The sequence below is a fragment of the Anomaloglossus baeobatrachus genome, chromosome 1 (genome assembly GCF_048569485.1).
Source record: "Anomaloglossus baeobatrachus isolate aAnoBae1 chromosome 1, aAnoBae1.hap1, whole genome shotgun sequence".
Classification (NCBI taxonomy): domain Eukaryota; kingdom Metazoa; phylum Chordata; class Amphibia; order Anura; family Aromobatidae; genus Anomaloglossus; species Anomaloglossus baeobatrachus.
In genome coordinates this window covers 677,703,800-677,730,517 of record NC_134353.1, presented here as the reverse complement: position 1 = coordinate 677,730,517, position 26,718 = coordinate 677,703,800, and the positions used below count along the sequence as shown (strand labels likewise).

General features: G+C 44.7%; 1 protein-coding gene across 1 annotated transcript in view; it reads right to left on the bottom strand.

Annotated features, from left to right (window-relative positions):
- CRYBA4 (crystallin beta A4) overlaps positions 1-26,718 on the bottom strand; it is a 133,933-nt gene that overhangs the window by 15,297 nt on the left and 91,918 nt on the right. The window contains exons 2-4 of the mRNA XM_075341738.1: positions 19,079-19,129; positions 13,664-13,782; positions 1,502-1,643 (exon numbers count right to left, since the gene is read on the bottom strand). Of these exons, the coding sequence (XP_075197853.1) occupies positions 1,502-1,643; positions 13,664-13,782; positions 19,079-19,117 (300 nt within the window). The 5' untranslated portion in view covers positions 19,118-19,129. The remainder of the gene's footprint in view (positions 1-1,501; positions 1,644-13,663; positions 13,783-19,078; positions 19,130-26,718) is intronic.

Genomic DNA, 26,718 nt, shown 5'->3' with positions numbered 1-26,718 from the left:
TACACCCACTTTTACTGCAGTTGTAATGGAGTTATATACTAGGTTTTCAGCAGCTGCTCCCCCTAGTGTTTAAAAGTGGAAAATATCAAACTTTTAAAAAAAATATATATATATATATATTTTGCTTAATTAAAAACAAATGACAATATAAACAAAGCATTAAAACATGAATCTAATATATAAAGCTGAATGTGTGTATGTATGTATGTATGTATGTCCGAGATTGGCATCCGCACCGTCGCAGCTATAGCCACAAAATTTTGCACACTCACAATTCTGGAACCCGAGAGCGTCATAGGCTATGTTTTGAGGTGAAATTTTAACCCTGCTCGTTATTCACCAAAATACCTGCCTTCATTAAAGCGAATGGAGCTGGGAGCCACAGTGCAGCCAGAACTTCGGAAGAATGCACAACCACGCCCTTATATGGAATGTTGGCGTGTCACAATGCAGCCAGGGAAAGAGACAGACACAGACAGGGTAAGAAACAGACATAGACAGGGTAAGAGACAGACACAAAGAGACAGACACAGACAAAGAGACAGACTGACAGGGAAAGAGACAGACAGGGAAAGAGAGGGAAAGAGAGAGACAGGTTAAGAGACAGACACAGACAAAGAGACAGACAGACAAAGAGACAGACAGACAAAGAGACAGAGAGGGAAAGAGACAGACAGGGAAAGAGACAGACAGAGAAAGAGACAGACAGAGAAAGAGACAGACAGGGGAAGAGACAGACAGGGGAAGAGACAGACAGGGAAAGAGACAGACATAGACAGACAAGGAAAGAGACAGACATAGATAGACAGACAAGGAAAGAGACAGACAGACAAAGAGATAGAGAGAGAGAGACAGAGAGATATATACAGAGGGGGAGACAGACAGAGAATGGGAGAGAAACAGAGAGAGCGTTACCATCCCGGGCGTTAATACATTCTATCCCAGGAATGTTAATACATTCTATTTTGTTAACAACAGTTATTAACCCGGGCGAAGCCGGGTAGTACAGCTAGTAGTTAATATTTTTTCAGTTATTGAAAAAAAATTTTTGGATGGCATCTTCCCTAATTTTGCTATATTATTAGTATGGTTTTATTGCTAGAACATAATCTTCTGCCATGTCAGGTTAGCACGCTGTGTTTCTAACATGGGTTTTACTTTTCTTTTTCTTGATCTATGCAATAATCTGTTTATCTATACTGCATACAGAGATATTGTTGCTTAAAAATTCCTATGAAGTCAAAATGAAACAGATTGTAATGATTGTCACTCGAATAGGAATTCCACACGCCGACTGGACAAATACAAAATATTACTTAAAATTTACCTCTAAAGCAAAGAAATCCAAGACTTTACAGGGTAAATAAGAACATTTTTACCAGCGTCCTTTAAATGTAACATTATTCATAGCTCATTATAATTGGGCGTCTTGAACAGTAATCTCGTAAGTGAAAACAATTATCACAAGCTCCCCGTGGACCGCTATGTAATGCATACTCACAGCACAAGCAATTGGTCGGAAGGAGGTCATTCGCTCAACGTGGTAAGCATTGCTGCCACTCCAGGCCTCCCAGCGGGGGTACTCTCCTCTCTCCAGTACAAACTGCTGACCTTGGAATCCTAAGTGCTCGTATCCAACCCAGCTGTGGGGAATACAACAAACACTGCAGGTTTACTGCAAGTTTAAGGCAAATTGAAAGCCAACAGCAAGGGCATGACATCCAACCGACACCTGCTTTTATCACTTCTCTTACTTTTATAGTTTGCCTATGTCTCAGAATAATTGAAATGAAAACATAAAAGTGTATACGCATTTATACCATCTTATCTATACACAGTAGTTACATGGTTATGTAGGTTGACATAAGACATAGATCTATCAAGTTCATTTTTTCTCCACCAGTTATACATCCTCTATCTCCAGATTATTTATGACCCATGATACCATTTGTTGTGAGAGAAAACCACCCAGCTCTTTTTTAAAGAGGTTGTCCACTACCTTTACATTGATGGCCTATCCTTTGAATAGGTCATCAGTGTTTGATCAGCTGGAGTCCGATACCCAACACCCCACCGATCTGCTGTTCTCAGCAGGCAGGTGAAAATGCTTAGTTCTGGAGCTGCCCTGTCTTCTGACAGCAGCAATGGCTGGGTACTGCCCATCCGCCTCCTACTGATTTGAATGGTAGGTGAATGTGCAGTACCTATGCAGATGATATCAATTGATGGGGCAGTTCCAGAACTAGCCATTTCCATCTGCCTGCTGCCACTGCAAGCAGGTGTGTGGGGTGTCGGACCTTGGCCGATCAGACATTGATGACCGATCCTAAGGATAGGCCATCAATGTCAATAGTTATATTTGCCCTTACTACCTCTTGCAGTAGGGTATTCAACAGTCATACTGCCAGGCCCGGACTGGCCATAGGGCAATTCTGGCAAATGCCATATGGGCCGGTCCCTGTAGTGGGCCGGTGCCTGTAGTGGGCCGCTCTATCTGCAGTCACCGCCGCTCTGCTTAGCAGTGTGCAGGCCGGGCAGCATTATTTGCCGTGTGCACACTAGCTTTATCAGGATCAGGAGGCAGCGTGCTGCGCTGTACTGTGCCGGCCCTGCTGTGTGATAGTGTGCCCAGCATGCACACACTGCAGAGGAGCGCGGCGGTGGCGGTGACCGCAGCTTCTTCCTTCCTATTGCAATGTATTTGCGTCTCTCAGACGTACAGTAAATACAATTGTACAGTGTGTAGTGCCATGACTAGGCCCCGCCCCCGACGTGCAGCAACGTGATGAGATCAGCACCTTGCCGACGTTATCACAGTGCTGCGGGAGCCACAGACACATCGGGCAGCGGTAAGCGCTCCATGGAGGAGCCGAAGATGACAGGTTTAATTAATGGGGATGAGTGGGGAGAAGCAATGCATTCAATTCAATGCATCCCCCCATCACCACACAAACACACACACACACACAGACACAATACAATGCACCCCCATGATGGGGGGGTGCATTGTATTGTGTGTGTGTGTGGTGATGGGGGGTGCATTGTATTGTGTGTGTGGTGATGGGAAGTGCATTATATTGTGTGTGGTGATGGGTGGTGCATTCTATTTTGTGTGTGTGTGTGGTGATGGTGGGTGCATTGTATTGTGTGTGTGTGTGTGTGTGTGTGTGTGTGTGTGTGTGGTGATGGGGGTGCATTGTATTTGTGTGTGTGTGTGTGTGTGTGTGGTGATGGGGGTGCATTGTATTGTTTGTGGAAGGGGTGATGGGGGTGCATTGTATTGTGTGTGGAGGTGGAATTGGGGGTGCATTGTAGTGTGTGTGTGTGTGTGTGTGTGTGTGTGTGTGTGGTGATGGGGGTGCATTGTATTGTTTGTGGAAGGGGTGATGGGGGAGCATTGTATTGTGTGTGGAGGTGGAGATGGGGGTGCATTGTAGTGTGTGTGTGTGTATGTGTGTGTGTGTGGGGGGGGGTAATGGGGATGCATTATATTGTGTGTGTGTGTGTTTGGGGAGAGGGTGGTGGGGTGCATTGTATTGTGCGTGTGTGGTGATGGGGGGTGCATTGTATTGTGTGTGTGGTGATGGGGGGTGCATTGTATTGTGTGTGTGGTGATGGGGGGTGCATTATATTGTGTGTGATCATGGGGTGCATTGTGTGTGGCAAGGGGGTGATGGGTGTGTGTGTGTGTGTTTGTGTGTGTGTGTGGAGGGGTGATGGGGGTGCATTGTATTGCGTGTTGGGAGGGGTAATGGGGCTGAATTATATTGTGTGTGTGTGTGTGTGTGTGTGTGTGTGGAGAGGGTGATGGGGTGCATTGTATTGTGCGTGTGTACGGGGGTTACAAAAGAGCAGTTTTGGGGGAATATTTTGGAGAGGGGCGATATGGGGGGATATTATGGAGAGAGGCAGTGTGGGGTATATTACAAAGAGAGCATTGTGGAGGGGACATTATGGAGAGAAGCTGTGTATGGGGACATTATGGAAAGAGGCAGCGGGAGGGTATATTAAGGAGAGAGGCAGTGTGGGAGGTATTTTGGATAGGGGCAGTGTGGAGGGATATTTTGTGAAGGAAGCACAGCAATTATTTATTCAGGGGCACTGCATGGGAGATATTTATATTTATGGGGCAGTATAATGATACTTTTATTTGTAAAGGTGCTGTGTGGGGAAGTGCTGCTAAAGAATACAGAGGGAGGGCTTCAGAGACGAGCGGTGGGCATGAAACCTTATTATGGCGTCTGTACTGCATGGAGACAAAAAGGATGGGAACGACTCAGAAGATGTCACCTATAAAGGTACCTGGATGTAAATGATTATTTGTGATATTGCCTGCATCTTATCAGTATTGTGGTTCCTGTATGGTCCACAGTCTGATAACTCCCAGCATCTCCTTACCATTGTTAAGGACAAGCTGGGAGTTGTAGATTCCGGCATCTTCCGAGCCTTCCCATTGATTTGCATTGTAAATACAGAACGTTTTCCGAGTAGAAAACACCAGAAGAATGGAGCGGTCACTTCTTTTAATCACTTGGTGGTTTTAGAAACATGAAGTGGGTAAAAGATGCTCAAAATCCTGAACCTGTGCACAGCGATAGATGCAGATGGTCATTTAAGTACTTTTCGTAGTGGTTTGGATCTGCCCCCCAAAAATATCATGGCATATTCCCTAAGTGGTATGTGTCCAAAATTATCAAAAATTATGTCCAAAATTATCACCAGTGACAACAACAGCTTCCCTGATCACCTATCTGTAGAATAGGTCATCAATATTAATTCAGGGGAATCAGATTTTGTATCCCTGCCCATCAGCTATGTGACCACAGCATTATATGGAGAGCAGCATCCTCTTCATTATCTGCGAGACCCAGCTCTGTAGCGAAAATAGCGGCTTCACCAGGTCCTGCTACTAAGAGCAATAAATAGGCCTGAGCAGTAATACTGGACGCAGCCGTGACTACATGTTATATGGTCGTGTTACACAACCTACAAGTGCACAAAGATATTACACATTCACCACGCGAAAAGTGGGCCTGTGTACCCCCAAATGCCAGGGCTGAATTTTAGTCCCAGTCCGGCCTTGCATACTGCTCTAGCTATAAAGAACCCTTTCCTACTCAGCTGACAAAATCCCCTTTCCTCCACACAGAAAGAGTGCCCCCAACCCTTAGTATGGTCTTTGGAAGGAATAAGTCATGTGCCAGTCCTTTATATTGACCACACTGTGGGGCACTGCAGCCCGAATGTGGATGCTGCCCCCTGACTGCTGGCCCTCTCCCCCGTGGTAATTAGGTTCGCCCCCTTTAAGAGATCCCTCGACATTGCTACTCCCCTGGACGCGTCATCGGATCCTCCCCCCGCAGCTTACTGCGCAGGAGCCGTGGTTTTTCCAGCCACTCTTACCCAGGACCCGGACCAGTTTCCCGCCCACCCTCCCCTCGGTTTTCGGTTTTTTGGTTTAAGGAGATGTGGATTTCGGTTGTTGGTATTTTCAAGTCACAGCAGGCGGAAGGGGTTGGAAATAAGGAAAATTGGAGGCGAAATACCCGCACCGGACGGCCGGATGGCGGTACTTTACCTAAACCCCTGGTATATGGGCTGATTTTAATGCCTTTTTGGAGAGCTGTGACCATAAGTTTATCCCAAAAGATGAGAGCATTGTTTTACTTTGTCTCTCCAAATACAAAGTTAAATAAAAATGTTTATTTGAAAGAAAAAATTTGTGTCGTGGTTTCTCTTAAAGGGGAGGATTATGTGCTGGGGTCCTGGCAGTCATGTATTTATACATATAAATGACATCTCCTCTGATATGGTTTTTCTGCTTAAGCTAAACAAGACCAAATTTTAGTTGATATTGGTACTTTTAGGGTGCGCTTACACTGGCATATAAAAACAATCGGTCCCATTCTCATCCAGAAAAGTAGATGAATCTTGCCCAATTTACACGTCAACTCACTACGTGCTGCGATTTTTTTCCCCTAGACCGAATACAGCTGAGAAAAAAAAATTGAATAACATTTGTTCCAGTGCAATCCCTTTTTTTCTCGCATTGCACTTGTCCGAGTTATACACTAGTGGGAGCGAACCCTTACTGTGACTGGAATACGTAAGCTGGTTTCACATCAGCGGTATTCTGCCGCATTGCCAGATCCGGCACAAGTACAGTACAGTTCAATACAGTTCACAGACAGTGCGGCAAGCCCCGGTCACATGCTGTCACATGCTCCGGTCACATGACTGCATGTGCCTGGAGCTTGCCAGTGAACTCACTTATGCCGGATCTGGCAGTGCGGCAGGAAAACACTGATGTGAAACCAGCGTTACAAAGGTCAAAAGTGTTCAGTTTTTGCTCTTGAATTATTCCCACTGCTCCCCTGAGTATTCTCTTTATTTATTTCTTTATTTTTATTTGCCATGTTACTCCAGAGCCATGGGCCTTTGTATTTATTGCTACTTTTTATGGTCTTTACCCAGAGGGCATTGCCTACAGGATAATAATACATGAACCTAAAGGAACACCCCAGAGAATCCTTATGAGCTATGCCCCTTTAGTAAACAATATAAAAACAATTAAAAAAGCCATATGGAATCATATTGCGTTTTTGAACAAAAAAAAAACCTAAGTACCAAAATACCCAAGGGAGCAGTAGAAATAAAAATAAGAGCAAAATTTGGTCACTTTTGACTTGGCGAGCCATGACAGGTTCTCATGAAAGTTTTTTTTTTATCTTTTCCGCAAATCCATAAAATGTCCAAGAACATTAAACCAGGGAAAATCACTGTAAAGGGTACTTTACACACTGCGATATCGGTACCGATATCGCTAGCGAGCGTACCCGCCCCCGTCGGTTGTGCGTCATGGGCAAATCGCTGCCCGTGGCGCACAACATCACTTACACCCGTCACACATACTTACCTTCCCTGCGACGTCACTGTGGCCGGTGATCCGCCTCCTTTCTAAGGGGGGCGGTTCATGCGATGTCACAAGGCAGCAGTCCAATGGCATAGGAGGGGCGGAGATGAGCGGCCGGAACATGCCGCCCACTTCCTTCCTTCCTTATTGCTGGTGGACGCAGGAAAGGAGATGTTCGTCGTTCCTGCAGTGTCACACATAGCGATGTGTGCTGCCGCAGGAACGACGAACAACATCGTACCTGCAGCAGCAACGATATTAAGGAAAGGAGCGACATGTCAACGAGCAACGATTTTTCACGTTTTTGCGCTCGTTGATCGTCGTTCCTTGTTGTCACACGCTGCGATGTTGCTAACGGCGCCAGATGTGCGTCACTAACGACGTGACCCCGACAATATATCATTAGCGATGACGCAGCGTGTAAAGCACCCTTAAGGCTATGGGCACACAGAGATTTTCAAGAAGTTTTTGAAGCAGAAATTGAGTATAAAGTCTCCAAATACTCCTCTAAATTTTAAAACATCTAAAAAAAATTGAATTTCTGCTTTAAAAACTCTGTGTGCACTTAGCCTTAGAATGGTTGTCCCTTCAGGAAACTCCTATCCATTTGCCCCAATTTGGGCCCTACGGTGAGTTTCCTAAGGCCGGTTTCACACATCCGGCTTTTTGCCGTTTTGCCGGATGCGGCGCTCTCCCGTACAGTTAATACAGTACAATGACAGCGCAACAAGCGCTGGTCACATGCTGTCATGTGACCGGCGCATGTGACCCGGAAGTTACAGCGCTGTCATTGTACTGTATTAACTGTACGGGAGAGCGCCGCATCCGGCAAAACGGCAAAAAGCCGGATGTGTAAAACCGGCCTAACATGAGCTAACAGCCTTATAGGCATATATTGTCATGGCCGTCTCTCTGCATTTAGAGGCTTGGCTTAGGTCCGGAGTCTAACAGTGCTCTGAGACTCGTATGATTAAATATGTTTTCCTTTCTTTTGGTTTAATTCTGAAACTTGGCCTTGAGGAGGAAGGAGCTTCTGGTGCCCTTGTTGTCTGAAGCTGTGTAGGCTGCAATCCTGTTGCCTGACTGCAGCCGTGAAGTTTATCCTCTTGTTTATTCTCCTGGTTGTCTTCCTCCTCCTCATGTTGTATTAGAGCAGCAGTGGGATTTGTGCTTCTCGCCGGCCATCTCATTAGTGAGCGTGAGTTCAGGGCTTTCCGAGGGCATTTGGTATCCTGCTCGGCGATGGGGTGAAAGCACCCGTATAGGGCTGGCTAGAAAATGTAGGGTACAGCTGGAGGTGAGTGCAGAAGGTGTCCCATCTTCCCTCTCCCTAGCAGCAGGGCCCATCATTGTTAAAGTGTCACCGATGTTCCCTATGAGGTTCACTGTGCGCCTGACAGTTGTTGGTCCGTGTGTGACATATATGTATGTATATATAACACTGTTGTCCTGGGTGAGGAGACTAGCAGTCTGACCAGGAATAGGCAGATATGACACTGCCTTATAGGCATATACAATACAGTATATATGTAGCGCCCCTGAAGCCATCAGGGAGCTACAAGGTACTGCATCCCCACCAAGATACAGGGTCTACTCCCAGGGACCCATAAGACCAGTGCCGGTAACACCAAATCATTCCAGTTAATCCCATTTTTGTTCCCAAATTCCCCAAAGACTGGTAACAGACTAGGGTTGGACCCAATGGATGGCCATCTAGAGGGTGGAGCCGATCCAGTCCACTAGACAACCAGGTGGGAGGGGCAGACAGAGAGAGTGAGTAGTTAGTCGGTGACAGTGAGAGAGTGTTGAAGCACTGACAGGAGTGTGACGGTGACCTGAGGGAGCAGGCGCGTGGTTGCCGTTGGAGTACAGTGGAGTACTCCTGGAACCATAGCACCAACAGGGTACAGAATTCCTAGGTCAGGCAAATGCTCCAGGCAGACCTGATAAAATCTGCACAGTGAGGGGATCATCAAGGACCTCACGGACTTTGAAGTTTGGGACACAGTAGCAACGGGAAAACCGGGGAACAGGACCAGAGACTCCGACCCCACCGGGTTTACACTACCATCATACGGACTACTGTTGAGAGACCACCAGGAGGGGACCCCCAGACGCTCCAAGCCATATGGACCCACCAACCAGAGACAGGTGCAGGGGAAAGACGCCACCAGGTTACTACAGCGGCACTGGGACCAGTGGTCAAGACCAGCCTTCCTCGGTTGACCAGTTATCCATCGACTGTGAGTAAAGGCACCAGTTACACTGCAACGCCTTGTGTGGCCTACCTTCTTTCTGCACCCATCCACATCACCGATCCTCTGGGGCCCGCCCTGCTTGCGGAGGGCCTAACATCCAGGCTGCCACTAATATCAGCCCCAGTAGTGAGAACTGTGCAGCGGCGGCTCCATCTACATAGCTGCAAACCGCATGTGGCATCATGTTAAAAACTTTCATCTAACCTCCCTTGTAAATATATTCCTTTTAAAAAGTGTCCCCAGGGTGACAGAACCGAGCAACGGCCACCAAGTGACATCTCCCCAGCAGTAGACTGCCCAGGACCGAGTACCCCATAGCTCTGGGTGACACATATATATCATATATGATAGTGTTGTCCTCGATCAGGAGACTAGCAGTCTGGCCAGGAATAGGCATATATGACACTGCCTTATAGGCATATACATACAGTATATATATCATATATATCATATATGAAGGTACCGTCACACATAACGAGATCGCTAGCGAGATCGCAGCTGAAGGGGGCTTTACACGCTGCGACATCGCTAATGCGGAGTCGTTGGGGTCACGGAATTTGTGACGCACATCCGGCCGCATTAGCGATGTTGCTGCGTGTGACACCGATGAGCGATTTTGCATCGTTGCAAAAACGTGCAAAATCGCTCATCGGTGACATGGGGGTCCATTCTCGATTATCGTTACTGCAGCAGTAACGATGTAGTTCGTCGCTCCTGCGGCAGCACACATCGCTATGTGTGACGCCGCAGGAACGAAGAACCTCTCCTTACCTGCCTCCCGGCCGCTATGAGGAAGGAAGGAGGTGGGCGGGATGTTCCGGCCACTCATCTCCGCCCCTCCGCTTCTATTGGGCGGCTGCTCAGTGACGTCGCTGTGACGCTGCACGGACCGCCCCCATAGAAAGGAGGCGGTTCGCCGGTCACAGCGACGTCGCCAGGCAGGCAAGTATGTGTGACGGGTCTGCGCGATGTTGTGTGTCACGGGCAGCGATTTGCCCATGTCGCACAACAGATGGGGGCGGGTACCCACGCTAGCGATATCGGGACCGATATCGCAGAGTGTAAAGTAGCCTTGAGTCACGGTTTCTGTGACGCAGTAGCGATCCCGTTAGCAATCTCGTTATGTGTGACATCTACCATCAATCAGGCCCTGCTGTGAGATCTCTAGTCATTGCAAAATGGTCCAGGCCATTTTCTTCAAAGGCGATGTCCTGCTGGGCAGCACACATCGCTGTGTTTGACACTGTGTGACAGGGTCACAGTGACTGCTGAGATCGTTATACAGGTCGCTCCTGCAACCTGTATTGTTCTGCATCGCTGGTAAGATCTGACTGTGTGACATCTCACCTGCGACCTCCCAGCGACTTACCAGCGATCCCTATCAGGTCGCATCGTTTTCGGGATCGCTGGTAAGTCGTTGTGTGTGACTGGGCCTTGACACTGTTGGCCTGGGTCAGAAGACCAGCAGTCTGGCGGGGAATTAAGGCTGTGACATGGACCATAAAATATAGCCACTGTCCAATCATGTGAGAAGGGAAACAAAGATCCTCTTTACATTCAGATAATATGACCTTATAGAGATAACACCAAGTAAACGGCCTTATCTTATTGTATACATTATTATCTCATCTAAAATCCAAAGCTTAAACACTTATTACTAGCAGTGAATTCTCTACTGATAAGATGTGAAACAAGATGTGAAATATGGTGGGACTACTGGATAATGTTTGCTTTAATGTTTTACATATACTATTTGCATTTACAAGACTTTGAGTTATACCATGTAAATATTTTTTCAACGCAATGTATCTGTTCCGATTGCCTTCCCCACATTTATCAATGTCTGATTTCACATGAAAAAAAAATTGTTTAAAAGAACAGAGAGTCCTCAGTGGTTGATACCTTTTAATGGCTTTTCAGTTAGCCATTAAAAGGTATCAACCACTGAGGACTCTCTGTTCTTTTAAACAATTTTTTTATCTCTACTGGCTAACACGGTACAAAGATATATTTTACTGATTTCACATGAAAACACGATTATGTAAATGATGCTATTTGTATATGAATAAAAGCAACGTCAGAGGTTATTTTAGCTTCTTATTTACAGATCGCATGGGACGGTTTTGGACCTGAGTTCACATCTCTCGTATCCTGTGTCATTGTCATATTACTGTTCTAAAGAAATTACAAGCTGCCTGACAAATATGACATTGGCCACACAAACGGATTTGGTCACATGGAGCCTGTACTGTAGTGCACACCTCAAGCAGGCTTTCTAGCTTCAGTTTCCTTACATAATATAGATATATGTCTGGAGATTGTAGGGGCCTGAAAACTAGGGGACCACCAATTCCAAAAAACTCTTTGAACACACATCAGTTGGTCGGGTGTTGCTATAAACTGCAGTTATATACAAGAGTTTATTAAGAGGTTCCAACATTCACTCAACCATGATCCCCAGAACAATGTTATTGGCTGAATGTTCCACTTAACAGAGCCTCACAAGTGTTTAAAGGGAACCAATCATCAGGATTTTCGTGTATAAGCTGCAGCCAGTGCAGCACTGGCACTATCATGCACAGTGTGTACATACCATCAGGGGGCAGCTCGGGTGTTTAGGCAGTGAAATTCATCTTTATAAAGTTTGAAATTTCGTGCACTTTTTGATTGACGTGTGCACCTCTGCAGATAATGTCCGGGCGGGTTATGCAGGAGTTCCCCGCCCCCCCACCAGCCTGTTCCTCCCTCTCTCCTGATGTCCGGGCGGGTTATGCACGTGTTCCCCGCCCCCCCCCGCGCCGCCTGTTCCTCCCTCCCTCCCTCTGGCTGTATGTAAATATCTAATCTTCAGAAACATGGCGCCGGAGTGGGCCTCTGCGCATAGCGCTTATCTCCGGCGCCATGTTTCTGAAGCCCCCGCATTACACAACTTGGTGTCTGAGAGGGCGGCGCCACAGCGATGTCCCACCGGCTGGTGTGTTGGCCCGGTGTCCTGGGGCGGCACGATACAGGAGCAGAAGGTAATCGCGTCCTCCGATCACCTGTTCTGCAGTCCTGTTGTGATCGCGCTCGCTCCTGCGGTCACAACAGGATCTGAAGGAGCGAGGGCGCATGCGCCGCCCTCTAACACCAAGCTGTGTGATAGGGGTTCAGAAACATGGCGCCGGAGATAAGCGCTATGCGCAGAGGCCCACTCCGGCGCCATGTTTCTGAAGATTAGATATTTACATACAGCCAGAGGGAGGGAGGGAGGAACAGGCAGCGCGGGGGGGCGGGGAACACGTGCATAACCCGCCCGGACATCAGGAGAGAGGGAGGAACAGGCTGGTGGGGGGCGGGGAACTCCTGCATAACCCGCCCGGACATTATCTGCAGAGGTGCACACGTCAATCAAAAAGTGCACGAAATTTCAAACTTTATAAAGATGAATTTCACTGCCTAAACACCCGAGCTGCCCCCTGATGGTATGTACACACTGTGCATGATAGTGCCAGTACTGCACTGGCTGCAGCTTATACACGAAAATCCTGATGATTGGTTCCCTTTAATTCTTAAAGCGATTACCCTCTACTGTTACAGTGATAGCCTATCCCTAGAATAGGTCATCAATGTCTGATGGGATGGGGTCCAACATTCCGCACCCTCACTAATAAAACTGCTCTTGGTGTCAGTGGCGGGAGCAGTCTTCTGATAGTGGCTGCTGCTGGGTACTGCACAGCCGCCTCCTATTAATCTGAATGGAAGGCGGATGTGCAGGCCGTGGCCGCTACTAGAAGATGGGGCAGCTCTGGAACTGACCATTTTCGACCACCTGTTGCCGTCGCCAGGACCGAGAATCGCTGATTGGCGGGGGTGCAGGGTGTTGGACCCCGGCCAATTAAACATTGATGACCTATCCTAAGGATAGACCATCAATGTAAAAGTAGTGGACAATCTCTTTAATGTCTCTATCAAGACCTTTTACACTTCAGATTAATGTGTAACATGCTAATTTTGGAAGGATTGGCTGACCATCTGATTGGGGCCTTCAGCTCCGGAGAAAGATCAAGGGCCGGTTCCTTTTATTCTCCTGGGAGGTTAGCTAGTGCCAGATGAGTGACTTACTCCCCTTACTATTGATAACATGGTAACACTCTGCTGAGTGATGCGTTCATGTGTATTGGGAAGTCAAGAGAGAGACCACTGTCACCTGAGCGAGCATTGAGACTGCAGATACCCAATGTGCACAGCCACCATTGCACAGGATGGTGAAATTCTCTTTACGTCTTGAACCCCCAAATTTCTAAACTTATATATAAACGTTATTCTGCAGATAATAATAATGTTTTATACTCTATCCACTTTGTAGTAAGTGAATAGAGTCTTGTAAGAGTTTACTATAAAGATGGAAACCTGGTGTTTCCATATCCAGAGGGACAGAAGATCTGCAATGGTGGAGGTCATGACTACACTATGCCCCCCAATAAAATCCCACTTGATTAGTTATACTTACGCCCCACTCTCTATTTTAAATGAGCGGACAGTTTCAAATCCATATTCCATGATATTGTAACACTCAGATGTAAACTCATGTCTGCGACCCTGGAAACATTCTTCGTCCCAGGCAATAATCTGAAAGTAAAGCAGAAAGCAAAGTGAAATACTTGATAAAGCAAGGACACCGATACAAGCAATAATATGGCCAGATAAATGACTTTGAGAAAGACATGGAAGATTTCCCCATAGATTTTCTAAATGAAAACATATTGGTCCAGCCGAAGACACAACACTATTGCACAGTATCCAAGTCCAATTGTGCTTCATGTCTTCATAGATCTGGAGGGTCATTTGGGCTATCAGCTCCTTTCTAGTGATTGCTCCACATTTTTTGAGCAGAACATTACAGGTATAAATCTGATGCCAACCTCTGGGAATAGATGTCCGCATAAAGTGATGGTCTATAGCAGCTGGCTACTTATCACAATCTTGGAGGCTATAAATTATGGATAATGCCTGCTGATCCACCTCTAATGTATGTCATGTCGATGACCATGCAGTATGTCATCCCCAACACTACATTCAGGACAATATTCTGTTAGTAATATGTATGAAATAAATGACGGCAGGTATTAGCACGCAGAGTGTATGTTATGATTGTACATTTTATGTATACAGGTAGCCTTGTACACACAGTGTGTGATTTATTTTTACAATTCAGGCTGCTATTTGAGTTAGTCGACATTAGTGCCAAAATAAAAATAATTACTGTATAATTCTCATGAAAAAAAATCCACTACATAAAACTCAATTTTTATTAACAACCAAATTATAGAATGAATGAAAGTAAGATACTACATAAAGGGCAGTATTGGATCTCATATCCTGAATATTGTTTTATTTGGAAATTACTAGTAAAATAACATATCTCAATCTCTATGAATCTATATTCTTTTACACAGACATGAATCCTGGATCACAATTTAGCTATTCACCTAAATGTTCATACACGTTTCATCATCCCTTTGAAGGACAACTCATCAGGACTCATCACCATAACTTCTAAACCTGGATTCATATATCATAATCCAAGAGAGGCCAAATAAAATGTACACATAAAACATTTAATTTCTCTTATTCATTTTTTCTTTTAAAATTAAGGTTCCAGTGGATATTCAATCAACCCTAATATAGTCAGGGGGTCCATCAACCACCATTTATGTCTGTCATATGATGGATACAGAGCAAAAGGAATAGAAAAACAAAAATCAGAGCACAGATGTTAATTCAGCCTTAGCTGAGCTCTTTCATCGTGATCTCATCTTCTAAAGGCCCCGTCACACACAGAGATAAATCTTTGGCAGATTTGTGGTTGCAGTGAAATCATGGACATATTGTTCCATTTGTACACAGCCACAAACCTGGCACTGATTGTCCACAATTTCACTGCAACCACAGATCTACCACAGATCTACCACAGATCTACCACAGATCTACCACAGATCTACCACAGATCTACCACAGATCTACCACAGATTTATCTCTGTGTGTGACAGGGCCTTTAGATACGATTACTACATTGCATTCTAGGACAGTATATTTCTCCATAATATTATATTGCAGCGTGTTATATACAGACCCTGTACACCTTAAAGTCATCTGAACTCACTGATCAGTCGAAAATCTAATGTAGATGGTGTCTTCCCAACTCGTCTCAAACAGATACTGTGGTTCAAGTTTAAACACCAAACCTTTTTCTTCTCTGGAAGAAAACCTGAAGTCAGAGCTGTCTGGCTATGTCTTTCACTGTGTTGTCTATTGAAAATAGAAAAAGCACTTGATTTTGTATATGGTGGCCGGCAGTGTTTTCTCTGGCTGGTCTCGTCAAAGAGTTGGAGATTGACTAAAAGAGACACTTTATATGGTGGCTATAGTGGTCTCCTTAAAAAAGAGCCTCTCCTTGGCTAGGTGCTCCCGGAGGGATATCTAGCTATTTTTCTGTGTCGAGACTCCTAACAGAGGCTCCACGGACTTTTTTGATTTGCATAATTCCCAGGGGGCAATGCACCTAGGATTTCACTGTGTTGAGCGCCTTTGCTGGCTGCCGGCAGTGTTTTCTCTAGCTGGTCTCCCCGAGATCAGTGATTGTTTTGTCTTGCTGAACTTCAACTTGGTGGCCCAGTAGTATGGAACTGGCCGGGCCCCGCTCCCCACTATGGCTAAGTGTGGGAGCTTGCTCTCAGGGCTCACGCTTGGGATTTTCTGGACCATTTGGATTAGAAAGTCCTATCCCCCTCGTTGGGCTAATGTCCCCATTCTGGAGCAGGTGGGGACAGATCATAAAGGCTCCGTTCCCCTCAGATGAATTGTCGGGTTGCCTGAAGCTACTCCTCGACCTAGGGTCCATGTACCCCGCCGTGTCTTCGGTCCCAGACCGGTGATAGTGCTAGGCTGACGGCTGTCCTCCTCGACAGATCCAAGCACCTTGCCACAATACCCTGCGACTGGGGGTCCGACTCCTCTAAGCCCAGACCGTCTGCAATAGATAGCTTCTCCAGGAGCCACCGCTCCCGACTTCCTCTGAGCTCCTCACAGTTTGAGGGCTACTCCCCAACTCTCTACTTCGACTAACTGACTACACTCCTCCCCTCCCCTCCCTGACCCCCAGATGGGCGACTCTATTCCACTCAATCCGTTCACTGGTGTGCCTGGTGGGTGTGGTGCAGGGTGTATCTAGGATTAGATTTGCTGTTGGATGCAACACTATTAGATAGGGACCCAGAACCAAGAGGGAGGTGGAATACTGCATGGAAGGGCAGCTTGTACAGTACCCTGTGATGACCTGATAGTCCAGGTGCGTCACAATTGTCTTGTTGGAAGACAAATCTCCGTCCCAGTCTCAGGTCTTTTGCAGACTCCAACAGGTTTTCTTCAAGAATGTTCCTGTATCTGGCTCCATCCATCTTCCCATCAATTTTAACCATCTTCCCTATCCCTGCTGAAGCAAAGCAGGCCCAAACCATGATGCTGCCACCACCATGTTTGACAGTGGGGATGGTGTGTTCAGGGTGATGAGCTGTGTTGCTTGTACGCCAAACATATCGTTTAGCATTGTGCCCAAATAGTTCGATTTAGGTTTCATATGACCAGAGCACCTTCTTCCACATGTTTGGTGTGTCTTCCAGGTGGCTTGTGGCAAGCTTTAAACGACACTTTTTATGGATATCTTTGAGAAATGGCTTTCTCCTTGCCACTCTTCCATAAAGGCCAAATTTGTGCACGACTGCTTGTTGTCCTATGGACAGACTCTCCCACCTCAGATGTAGATCTCTGCAGTTCATCCAGAGTGATCATGGGCCTCTTGGCTGCATCTCTGATCAGTCTTCTCCTTGTTTGAGATGAAAGTTTGGATGGACGGCCGGGTCTTGGTAGATTTGCAGTGGTATGATACTCCTTCCATTTCAATATGATCGCTTGCACAGTGCTTCTTGGGATGTTTAAAGTTTTGAAAATCTTTTTGCAACCAAATCCGGCTTTAAAATTCTCCACAACAGTATCATGGACCTGCCGGTTGTGTTCCTTGGTCTTCATGATGCTCTCTTTGCTTTAAACAGAACACTGAGACTATCACAGAGCAGGTGCATTTATACGGAGACTTCATTACAAACAGGTGGCTTATATTTATTATCATCAGTCATTTAGGACAACATTTGATCATTCAGAGATCCTCAATGAACTTCTGGAGTGAGTTTGCTGCACTGAAAGTAAAGGGGCCGAATAATATTGCACGCCCCAATTTTCAGTTTTTTATTTTTTACAAAATTGTAAAATAAGCAATAAATATCATTCAACTTCACAATTGTGTCCCACTTGTTGTTGATTCTTCACCATAAAATTATTTTTTTTATCTTTATGTTTGAAGCCTGAAATGTGGGAAAAGGTTGAAAAATTCAAGGGGGCCGAATACTTTCGCAAGGCACTGTAGCTGCTGGTCAAAAGCTCAACAACCATTCCTTCAGGCTTCACTCCACACATTATGTTGAGAGGTGATACGCAGTTCATATGTCATTCTATCACGGGAATACTAGGGAAGTATTTTATTGCACAAAAAGTACACCAATTTTAGAAAGGTTTAGAGCAAAACATTATTGATGGGAGTGAACCTTTAATGTGGTAAAAAGGGAACCTGTCACCAGATTTGGGGCCTATAAGCTGCGGCCACCACCACTGGGCTCTTATATACAGCATTCTAACATACTGTATATAAGAGCCCTGGCCGCTGTGTAGAACATAAAAAACACTTTATAATACTCACCTAGGAGGTCGCTCCGGTGCAGACTGGTCAGATGGGTGTCTCCATTCTCCGGTACCAGCACCTCCTCTTTCGGCAATCTTGGTCCTCCTTCTTCTGAAGCCGGCGTGCATGACGCGTCCTATGTCATACACCCTCACCAGCAATGAGGTCCTGGGCAGGGGCACTTTGATCTGCCGTGCTCAGGGCAGATCAAGTATTGTAGAGCGCCTGCACAGGACCTCAGTACCGGCCTGTGTGCATGATGTAGGACGCGTCATGCACGCCGTCTTCAGAAGAAGGAAGGCCAAGATGGCCGAAAGAGGAGTCGGTCCTGGAGAACGGAGACATCCATCTGACCAGTCTGCACCGGAGCGACCTATTAGGTGAGTATTATAAAGTGTTTTTTATGTTCTACACAGTGGCCTGGGCTCTTATATACAGCATGTTAGAATGCTCGATACAAGAGCCCACTGGTGGTGGCTGCAACTTATAGGTCCCAAATCTAGTGACAGGTTCCCTTTACCCTCTAGTTCACTGCTAGGTTTTGATTCATGCCTCACTAAGTACTCAGAGTTATAAAAAAGAGTTGAGCAAAGAGATTCATAGAAACCTGGTCCAGCAGCAATGTCGGCAGTCAGTGGATGCCAGACTAGCCTGGAAAAATTCTTCAAGTTGCCAGAATCCTTGGCACCTCTACTGCTTAGACAGCCTTGGGCTAAATCATGCGTGTGTCCTGCACTAACAGTAACATTGTACCAGCCTACTAATCAGAAGAGGGACAATGGATGGCCACATAGGAGAAGCTTCGCAGGATACCAGTTCGGTGTCCATTGATTATCAAAGTGGCTACTGGACCAGGGCCCTTTGAATCTTTCTGCTCAACTTCTACAAGCTCCTAAATCAATATATAAATCATTTGCCTGGTCCATAAGCATTTAAATAGCTAGCCATCATGGACACACTGTTCTACCCACTGACAATATAGAGATTTATTTCACTAGATATTATATTACAACATACATTTATACTGTCCATAAGTTATATGTCTAAGGTACGATTAAAATTTAACCTTTACAAATACAAATAGTTTAGGACACATTGCTTTGGACATGTTTGATGCATCATAAAAATGTTTACCTTCCAATGTCCAGCGAATTTAGTACAATGTTGAGTCATATTGGCTGTGCCCTGTAGGGATAAAGAGACAACATTTAGAGAGCCTAATAATGTTTTTGATCCAGTGCCATGTAATATATAGCAAGGTATGATGATTGTATCCTGGTAAAGCACCACTCCAGCTTTGTCTTTTTTCAGCACTGGAGGAGCACTTTAAATCTAAGCCCCCTGCCCCGATATTATACTCATCCTCCGGTGTCTTCACTTTTTACAGACACCGCTTCGGTCTGTGGCATCATCTTGTGACTGTAACGTCTGAATGGCAGGAAGTAGAAAGTTATGTCACAAGCTCCCAATGCATCTCTATGAGAGTCAGAATGAGGCTCTCATAGACTTGTAATGAGTTGTGACTTCTGGCGAGCTTCATTAAACACTGGAGTAGCCAGCCGGTCAGAAATCTCCTGAGCCCGATGGAGTGGTGGCGATAGCGGGTGATGCCGCCGGAAGGTGAGTATAAGACGGGGCAGAGGACTTTTAAACACCACTCCAGCAGTGCAATAAAAAAATACTCTGGTGTGGTGCTTTAACAATCATGTTCTCACTTGGTTTTAAATCAATTATATGAATTAATGAATACGAGGATTTTGTTGGCTTTTGGCAGTGCTCGGTTAATGTTGCTTGTATTGAAAAGTATGCAGAGGGTATCCCGGATGACTGCACTTAAGAGCTCACTTAGTATGCCAGCCATTGCATTAAAAAATCAATCTGGCATCACTGCTCCTTCTTGTGTCTCTGAGCAAAAACAACTGGGGACAATTATTCTCAACACAAGAATTTAGCAGAAACCAGATATTTACATTGTTTTTTAACAATATTAGTGGATAGATTAAATAGATGTAATATAATTTAGCACTCTCTATATATCATGACATAATTGCATCTTTTATTATCCCTCACCGCCTCCAACTATGTAAATTGTCAAGGCTTGCTTGTTTAGTTGTCAGGTCAGTCAGTGCTTTCTTACTTTGCAGGTGAGGTAGTGCCTACTTCCCCTTGGCAAGCAAACTCAGTCAATCTATATAATGGGAGGCGGCAAGGGATGTAATTGAGAGTGGTGGCGTGGTGCACTGGGCATTGGAAATTGTGCACTGGGCATTGGGAATGATACAGTGAACATCCCTATTTGCATATTGAATAAAGATCATTTTCTGCACAAATAATGCAGAGAAAAGTACAACATAGGCCTGATTTTTATAGGGGCCAATCCCCTATATAACCATCTCATTAATTTAAATTGATGTTTGGGCGTGACAGACTTCCTTTAAATAGGACTGTGTAAGATAGGACTCTTACAACATACAATCAACAAACAATAGGACTCTGTAAGACAACATCTTTCCATCTTACTAAAATATGTGGATGCCATGGTGTCATGCCGGCATACTAGGGATGCCAGCATCCCTCTGTGCAGTGTACCTGCTTCCCTCTTCTCTGCCGTCCGCATATAAGTGCAGTCCCCGGCTGTTGTTCCCGGTGGATGCCCACCTAATGGTTGGCTCTGCTCCCATCTAGGCTGCAGGCTCTGCACATGTTGTGTGGGGGCTTCCTGCTCTCCGGCCTAGGGGGCGCATGCACACACTTCCTCATCTTTTATAGGAAGATGTGCACACCTTGCTAAGGTGTCCCCAGCCTATTGCTGGGAGGCACCAGCTATTTAAGGCTCCTCCCCCCCAATAGGAGGGGCTGAGCATTTTGTATCATTTTGGTATGTGGTTCCTGAAGTCCAGTTAACTCCCTGAGTCCGGTCATCTGTCTAAAGCTGCTATCCTGTTTGCAGTTCGGTTAACCATTGTCCTGGGTCCTCAGGTATCTGCATATTCAGGGACCGGCATATTTGGTTACTGACAATCCCTCTGGACTCCAGCCTGGTCTTGTGTCCTGTATTTGTGCTCCTACCATGTGATGTAACCTGATATCCCGCCATGTGATGTACCCTGATATCCTGCCGTGTGATGTTCCCAAAGCCCTGCTGTGTTACCAGTTATCCTGCTGTGTGATGTACCCAAAGTCCTTCCGTGTCCTGTGAATAAAGTCATGTTTTATATAACCTGAAGTCTGGATGTACCTGCTGTGCTGACGTCACTCTGCTAAGGACCACGCCTGTGCCTGCACCAATGTCCGGTGTCTGATGACTTCTGCCCGATGTCTGGAGCGTGACCCAATGTCCTTAACCTATGCCTGAGGACCCATGCCTGAGGTCCTACTCTTGGTGTCTCATGCCTGATATCTGCTGGTGCTTACTTTACTTGTTACTGTTCAGGTCCCTGCTCTGTGTTTCTGATTCCCCAATCCAGCTGTCACTCTGGCCCGCTCAGCTGTCATAGTACCGATCACCAGCCCTGGGAGTGGCACCTGGCATTCCGCCTTGCGGCGGGCGCTTAGTCAAGCCCCTCCCTCTGCTAAAGGGTAAGTCCGGGTTTCCCCTGTGGCTCTGTGGGTCCACTGCTACACCCCGGAGGTTCTCAGCCTACCAGGATCTGCTGGTGGTGAGATCGTGATACATGGAGGGGCAGGAATCCCCACTCAGTTTCCCCCAGGGATCCCCACAAAGTTTCCCCCAGGGATCCCCACCAAGTTTTCCCCAGGGATCCCCACCCAGTTTTCCCCACCCAGTTTCCCCTCAATAACCAGCTCTCACTCTGGCTGACCCCACCTACCTAATGCCAGCATGTCCCTTTGATAAAACGGTCTCATGAGAGCTAGAAGACCACCCTTGAACAGGACTTTTGAGATTGTACTTTATCATAGTTTTCTTAACAAATCACCAGTTAGCCTTATTGCTATTCCTTGCCTTTAAGTGCAATGTTAGGGTACAGATTAAAAGGAAATTAAAAGGAGACTAAACAAATCTGTGAACATTGCACGGACTTTAATTATGGGAAGGATCATGGTGTTTCTCCGAGAATACACAAAAGCTGATTGCATTAGGAAATGAAATGGCAATGCACCAGAGATAAATCTACTTGTAAACCATTATTTATTTTCTCATTAAATCATTATATTATGTTTCAAATTCAGGTCATGTCCGTTTTAATGAAACATGATATTAATACAAAAAGATTAATTTGTATTTTTCCAATTTTATTACTTTTTTGTATTTTTATCTGTTATACTTATCTATTTAAATATGTATAGTAGATTAAAGAAATAGCAGCTAGTATTATCAGCTTATTGTATTGTTAATTTTTCCACTACGTTCTGATCCTGCCCAGGCATACATAGCAGAAAGGCAGTCCAGGCAGCTGTTATGAAAAGGAGGGCGCAGCTCTAAACTTCTGGCTCCCAATGAATGATAAGGATGACCTTGCTATTGGAACTGCAGTGTGAGAACAAGAACATCATGAAGAATCAGTCAGGTCACACTGCCTTTTTCTTTAGAAAGGAATAGATTAGTACAAAAAGGCTGCACTTTATTTATGCCTCAGATCAGGGTCGTACATAGAAATCATGGAGTCCCATAGTGAACGTCTTAATTGGGTCCCCCCTCTCCTCTCCCCACACTCTAAGGCTATGTGCGCACGCTGCGTTTTTTTGACGCTGCGTTTTTGTGCGTTTTTGGCCGCTAAAAATGCACAAAAACGCACCTGCGTCGAAAAAACGCGTAAAAAAAAGCATGCGTTTTTACCGCGATTTGGTGCGTTTTTGGCTGCGTTTTGCTACGTTTTTGATCTCTGCGTTTTGCTGCGTTTTTCCAATGCATTGCATGGGCGGAAAACGCAGAAAAACGCAGGAAAGAATTGACATGTCCATTTTTTTTTTTAAGCTCAAAAACGCAGCTTAAAAAAACAGTTGTGTGCGCACATAGCCTAAAAATATTTGGCAGACTAGATGTGCTCGCTGCAGTAATTTTGCTCATACTGATGCCCCATCAATGTTCTCACTCACTATAACACCCCTTTCATGGCTTCCATAAATTTTGATACCCTCCAAAATGCCCTTAACACACAATGTGAAACCCACACACTGAATTTTCTTATACAGTTTGCCCCCACAGTGCCCACATACAAATTATGCAAAATATGATGCCCCGATACAAGGTGATGCTGCCAATGTGACCCTAACACAGTATGATGTCTCTACAGTGACCCTCAACACAGTATAACACAATCTTACAGCCCCAACACAGTATGATATCCCTAAAAGTGCCCCCACACAGTATGATGTCACCATAGTTCCCCACACACAGTATGATACCTTCACATATCACGTATAGTTCCACACACATACCATCATGGCCCCACAGCCCCGCACACACAGTAAAATACCTTCACATACCCTCACATATAGTCCCGCACACATAGCATCATGGCCCCCACAGCCCCCCACACACCGTAAGATACCTTCACAAACCCTCACATATAGTCCGGCACACATAGCATCATGGCCCCCACAGCCCCCCACACACAGTAAGATACCTTCGCATACCCTCACGTATAGTCCCGCACACATAGCATTATGGCCCCCATAGTCCCCCGCTTAGTATGATACCTTCATATACCCTCACGTATAGTCCCGCACACATAGCATCATGGCCCCACAGCTCCCCACACACAGTATGATACCTTCACATATCCTCATATATAGTACGATGGCTCAAATAGCCCTACACACACAGCATCATGGCACCCACAGCCCCCCACATAGAGTATCATGGCCCCCTTAATATGATTGCCCTTGTACAATGTGATGTTCGCCCTAAACATTTTATCACTTCATGCAGCAAGCGTGATCCAGTGATGTCATCGCGCCTACTGTGCTGAGCCTCAGACGCACAGGGTGAGTGGTGCAGCAGTACCGCCCCTGGCTCAGAGTATGTACGGTTGTATAACCAGCTGCAAATTGGGGCCTCACCAAAATACTTGTAATAAGGCCCTTTCTATTTTATACATGCCTCTGATATTGCCCCTTGTGTGCTTTTCTAACACATAAAACTTTTATTCTTGCCCTTCCCGGGAAGGTATCTACTGTATATTAAAGGTTGTCGAATCTAATTGCAATATTGCAAATAATAGTCAGAAAGGTTCCTGCATACGGTAATAATTTTAGGTAAAACGTTGTTATAAATTATATTTACTATATTTAGCATTTTATCCAGTGGTACAAGTTCACATAAAGTACATGTCATCTTATAAACCTTTACTATGGCCTTTTTTAATAGCTTATGGCTAAAACATTTAGCGAACTACTATAAATTGGGGAAAGGTTGATAGTACCATCGCTGAAATCATGTAATAAAAAATAACATAAACCGGAAGCATTACATAAATATCATACACTCATGTAAAACATCGACGACCTTGTAGATGAGATCAATGTTTTCTCCCCATGATGAGAAATATATTATGTAATCATTTATCAGACTCGATCCCGGATTAGATTTTAGATTACATAGCTCTTTCCAATGTTAAATGAGTCCTTGATATACAAGTATCCTGACTGAAGCTATAAAATCATGGAGAAACTCATATTTTAAGCAGTTGACAGATCCTTTGCTGTAAGTACATTCTGTCATCTGTACTCCAGCAAATTTGGCTATTTCTCATGTCAAAATGTTTGTCTGGGCTGTGTAATTTGACTGAATTGAGAACGTGATTGATATACCAATGGATCTGCCACAAAGAACGGACTTAAAATGGATATGGCTGGAAACATTGCCCCGTGCCTGTTTTATCTGTTCAAAGTCATTCTACCAAACTGGTTTGCACATTATTACGGCTAATGATATTTCGGTTATATTGATGGCTAGTCAATAAAATTCTCGGTGGTCAATGCATCATCTAACGTCAAATAAGGATGGGTTCCATGATTGTTATATACAGTATATTCAATTTAGATATTTATCTAAAATAATAATAGCAGTTATTTTTTTTTTATCTTTTTGCTGCTTTTTTATGGACTGATTGCACTATTATTACTTGTCTATGAACTGATTGTACTATTGTTGCTTGCCTATGGACTGATTGTACTATTTCTGCTTCCTTATGGAGTGATTATACTATTGCTGCTTGTTTATAGACTGATTGTACTATATGTTGCTTGCACAATTGTTGCTTGCTTATGAACTGATTGTACTATTGTTGCTTGCCTATGGACTGATTGCACTATAATTAATTGTCTATGGACTGATTTTACTACTGCTTGTTTATCAACTGATTGTACTATTGTTACTTCCTTATAGACTGATTGCACTATTGCTGCTTGTTATGAACAGATTTTACTATTGCTGCTTGCATATGGCCTGATTTTACTATTGCTGCTTGCCTATGGCCTGATTTTACTATTGCTGCTTGCCTATAGCCTGATTATACTATTGCTGCTTGCTTATGGACTGATTGTACTATTGCTTTTTGCATATGGACTGAATGTCCTAATGCTGCTTTCCTATGGGCAGATTGCACTATTGCTGCTTGTTATGGAAAGATTTTACTATTGCTGCTTGCCTATGGCCTGATTATACTATTGTTGCTTGCTTATGGACTGATTATACTATTGCTTTTTGCATATGGACTGAATGTCCTATTGCTGCTTCCCTATGGACAGATTTTACCATTGCTGCTTGCCTATGGCCTTATTATACTTTTGCTCCTTGCCTATGGCCTGATTATACTATTGCTGCTTGCTTACGAACTGATTTGTACTATTGCTTTTTGCATATGGACCGAATGTCCTAATTATGCTTACCTATAGCCGAATTGCACTATTGCAGTTTGTTCTTGACTATGAAGTGATTGTTCTAATGCTGCTTGCTTATGGACTGATTGTACTATTATTACTTGACTATAGACTGACTTCACATACACTACATGCTCAGAATATATATATATATATATTTTGTCTTTCATTATTGAATGGCCCGGTCCAGTGTAAATTGCTCTCCATGGTCCATTTCCGAGTGTGCTCACTTGTTTGCCTCATTATCTTCCCACCTCACTATTACTCACCATGCTCTTATAGATTTGACTATGATCTATTCTACGATATACTTTAATCTAAAGAATATTTGCATAAAAAGTTGATCAATTTCACATTACGTTGTAAAACAACTGAAGGAGGATAGAAGTGAAACGGAGCTACTCGCGTCTTATCAGTAAGAAATAGTACGGCCCATGAGAGGAATATAGTGGATGATTAAGAGTATATAGACCTTACCTTCCGAGATCAAGCAGCAGAGAGTTCAGAGGCAACATGACAAGTGGTATGTCTACTGGGGTTTATATAGCCTTCCGAATGACCACAGACAGAGGCAGCTTTGCTGAAATTCCTCAGTCAGCACATGCAGGGAGGCCCAATTCAGGCGTTTTGTGGCCTGAACAATGAAGGTAATCTATAGAGGAGGTGGTAATGTATAGAAATGCTAGCACATCAGGATTTAGGTTATGGAGAACCTATATATGTTCGCAACAACATAACCGGATATAATTTCAATGTATGAATTATAAATAATGCAGTGTATAAAATATCTGACCAGAAACAGCAGTAAAAATAAAGTATGACATGATCAGTTACTAAGTTATGGAGATTGTATAAAGTGCTCCTAAAAATGGCAACTTCTGATATTTATACCATACATGTAAATGTATGCAAATGCAAGCAGAAAACCA